At 31.7% G+C, this 3,361-nt stretch overlaps 1 protein-coding gene across 1 annotated transcript; it reads right to left on the bottom strand.

Annotated features, from left to right (window-relative positions):
- Positions 1 to 996: 996 nt before the first annotated feature.
- LOC145033763 (la-related protein 1B-like) lies at positions 997 to 1,759 on the bottom strand. The gene is made up of 3 exons (XM_078982306.1): positions 1,633 to 1,759; positions 1,366 to 1,437; positions 997 to 1,277 (listed from the first exon to the last, which is right to left on the bottom strand). The coding sequence occupies exons 1-3, from the start codon at positions 1,681 to 1,683 to the stop codon at positions 1,131 to 1,133; spliced, it is 270 nt and encodes an 89-aa protein (XP_078838432.1). The 5' UTR covers positions 1,684 to 1,759; the 3' UTR covers positions 997 to 1,130.
- Positions 1,760 to 3,361: the final 1,602 nt, after the last annotated feature.

The following is a 3,361-nucleotide window of genomic DNA, read 5'->3' as shown; positions in this document are numbered from 1 at the left end:
GGGAATCATTCCGTCGCTATTTCGTAGTTATTCCGTCATAATGACGTTTGTAAACTATGACATCTTTTTCCATAGATATTCCGTCACTATTCCGTCGGTAATTACCTACGGAAAATTTCCGTAGGTATTTCTCATTTTTCTAGTAGTGTATATTCAATGAGATTTAAATTTGGTGATATGCTATTCTTTTTTGTATTTTTTGTGTTAAATTATTTCTATTTCATGTTAATATCCTAGTTTTTGAATAACACTCCCATTTTTTTCTATCAATTTGCTTGCATTTTGAGCTTGTAGTTTCAAAACCAAAATTGTAGCAATATTTTTAGTTAAACTAACCACGTTCAATGATTCAAGTTTCAAATGAGAGCATAAAATACAGATTTTTTAAATATAAAAATCTACAACAAGTGAATTCGAAATTTACTCAAAATCGACCTTCGGTTTTGGAATTATTTTGCCACAGATTCGACCAACTACGCACATATATTCATAATTTTTGAAAGCCGTTGCTGGATTATAGTTTGGAAATCATTTAATCATTGTCTATTGATTAAGATATCAAAAACAAACAACCATATGTATAGTGTCTAACCATAAATTTCATTATTAATTAAATTAAAAGCAAACAACCCCTTAGAAAACCACCAACCATCTTTTAAAAAACAATGACAATCACAAAAAAAAAAACAAAATTGTATCTATAATAACTTTCATAGGTCCAAAAAAAATTCATAACATCTAACAAACCATTATCCAAAGTTAAAACAAAATCTAAGTTTTTTTTCGTTTCAAGCCTTATTCATTTTTTTTCTTTTCGCCTTTTTCTCTATTTACTATTATTATTATTTATTTTATTTTTTTTCATGTTTTTATGTGTTAAATGAACATCTCAAAACATAATTTCAATATGCCATAAAGATCCATGATATCCCCGTATAGTTCATCATTGAGATCTTCTCGTTTATCTATTAAAAAAAAAAAACAATATGCCATAAAGATCCATGATATCCCCGTACAGTTCATCATTGAGATCTTCTTGTTAAATAAATAAATAAATAAATAAATAAAAAACTGTAGTCTTTTACTTATAAACCATGTCTTCCATCATTATTCTCATTTGTACCCGAGCTTCACTTGACCCATGGTTGCCCCCTAAAAACCATGGACGCCTCCACCATGTTGGAATTGGATACCGAATTACCATAAAAGCTTTCAACATTGATGGAAGTTGGGATAATCCATCTCATCCAATCATTTCGCTTCCTCATCTTCTCACCCTACAAAATGAATTTTAGTATCAAGTCCAATTGTCATAGTTATATAGAATTTAATATTTTTATGAATTAGCACATGTTTAATACACACCCGCACTTCCACAGCTCTGGATGCCCGCATTACATCAAGAATTAGCTTAACATTGTCAGTTAAACACAAAACCTGCAATAACACAGGGATATTAATTGATATCAAATGCAGCATAAAAAATGAGCGTATGAAGGACCAATATCAATGTGGCATGATGATGATCACTTTATATGAAACATATTAAAATGGAGTTGACCCAAGTTTGAATCTCATAAGCTTCAAAAAAAGTGTACGCATCAATTTATGCATCTTGTATATGATACTTACTTTCTTGAAGCTTGCTATTAAAGTGACATGAACCCAGCCTTGTTCGTCCATCTTTTGTCGCAAGTATAAATCTTTAACCAAATTCTCATCACTGCAACAAAGGGAAATAAGATGTTAATTGTTTTGAACTAATTATAAACCACCACAAATGTTTTAGATATGAGAGATTATAAAGAACCTGAAATAATAATCAATTTGTTTCACAATCTTTTCATGCAAATCTTGATCTTGAACAGGTAAGGACACTGGAGACTGCATCGGTGTCATCAGCGATGCAGATTGAGTTGAACCTTGAACATAAGAGGCCAAATCTGCATGTACATAAAATGCATTATACAAACAAAACAGAAAAAGGGTTGTAAAAAATAAATGCATCAACCTAATTTGTATTTGCAGTTGGATTTCTTTTTTCTAACTTTGAAAAACTATTAACTAATTTAACTAAATGTATTTTTCATATTATGAAATATAAATGAATTATTTATTTAACAAGTTAGGGTTGTAAAAATACATCAACCTAATGTTAGCCCGTGTGATAAATAAGTTGAGATGGGTTAGAAAATCTAACCCGTTTATCAAAACCAGTTTGTTTAGAAATTCATAACCTGTTTAATTCAACATGTAGAGTTGAATAATAAAAAGCTTACCAGGATACATGAAATTGTTGCCAAAAGGGGGAACTGGCACATGCATTTGTGGAGACATGAAAGAATTTGAAACAAGTGGAGAGGTTCCACGATTCACAAAACCCCTACGAAAGCCCCTCTGACGCTGCATGTTGTTAAACCTTGTATGCTGGTTCCACTCCCGATTGCCACTTGGACGTTGTCCGCCATTGTTGCCTCTTCTTGAAGAATCCATTAATCGCAACGGTTGCAGGTTTTCCAGATATTCTTTACGAGGGAGTTTCGACTTTCGGATGTATATATGTATATATGTGCATCAACCACAGGTGCTGCATTATTTAGTATTGTAGTAGGATTCAAATTATCCCACCACAGCTCTGTTTCCATATATAATACTAACGATTTCCACAAGTTTAGATAGGTTATCGCAGCTAAGGTTTATCAAGATAAAGGAATTCGAATTTGTTTTCTTATGTTGCAAGAATTACATGAACTACCCCTTTGAAATTAGGACTTTCGTCGGCAGCTCCATGTCATTCTAATGTGCACGTCAGTCCCCCATTTTATTAGAATCTTCCACAATCCACCCTAAATAAATGTAATTCAGTCACCAATATTGGTTAAGCGATAATTTTGTATTTAAAAATGGCCGTAATTTCATACAAAATTCTCAAAACAAATAACTAAAATTTAATAAAAAAACCCCCAAATAGCCACAATTTTTACAAGTCACTGCCTTGCAAAAAATCTTTATGGCTTGCAAAAATTTTTAGGCCAATCCACTCTAAATTATTGTATTTCAATCACCGAAATTGGTTACTAGATAATTTTCTATTTATAAATGACCATGATAGCTAATCATTCCAAAAAAAATTAAAAAATAAAAAGAAGAAAACCACTTGCAAATAATTGGATTGTACTAAAACAAAGAAAGATGAACTTAAATATGTTGTTCGGATTGCAAGAACTAAATCTTCACGTACCAAATATCTCACAAGAACCGTATCAACACCTTCTTCGACTTCTCAATCACACAAACATTTAATCATTATGCACCACAAGGAATGAGGCGTATATCGACGAGATTTTCAGCAACTATCCAA

This window comes from Lactuca saligna, chromosome 3, assembly GCF_052625555.1.
Source record: "Lactuca saligna cultivar CGN05327 chromosome 3, ASM5262555v1, whole genome shotgun sequence".
NCBI lineage: Eukaryota > Viridiplantae > Streptophyta > Magnoliopsida > Asterales > Asteraceae > Lactuca > Lactuca saligna.
Note: the sequence above shows the minus strand (reverse complement) of the source record. Positions and strands in the feature narration are given on the sequence as shown.

What these genes read in the sequence shown, in the direction of transcription:
- LOC145033763 (XM_078982306.1), bottom strand. Translation starts at nt 1,683, where the DNA reads ATGGACGAACAAGGCTGGGTTCATGTCACTTTAATAGCAAGCTTCAAG. An exon ending in TAATAGCAAGCTTCAAGAAA is followed by an intron (nt 1,438 to 1,632) that starts GTAAGTATCATA and finishes GTGTTATTGCAG; the next exon opens with GTTTTGTGTTTAACTGACAA. An exon ending in CCAGAGCTGTGGAAGTGCGG is followed by an intron (nt 1,278 to 1,365) that starts GTGTGTATTAAA and finishes TTCATTTTGTAG; the next exon opens with GGTGAGAAGATGAGGAAGCG.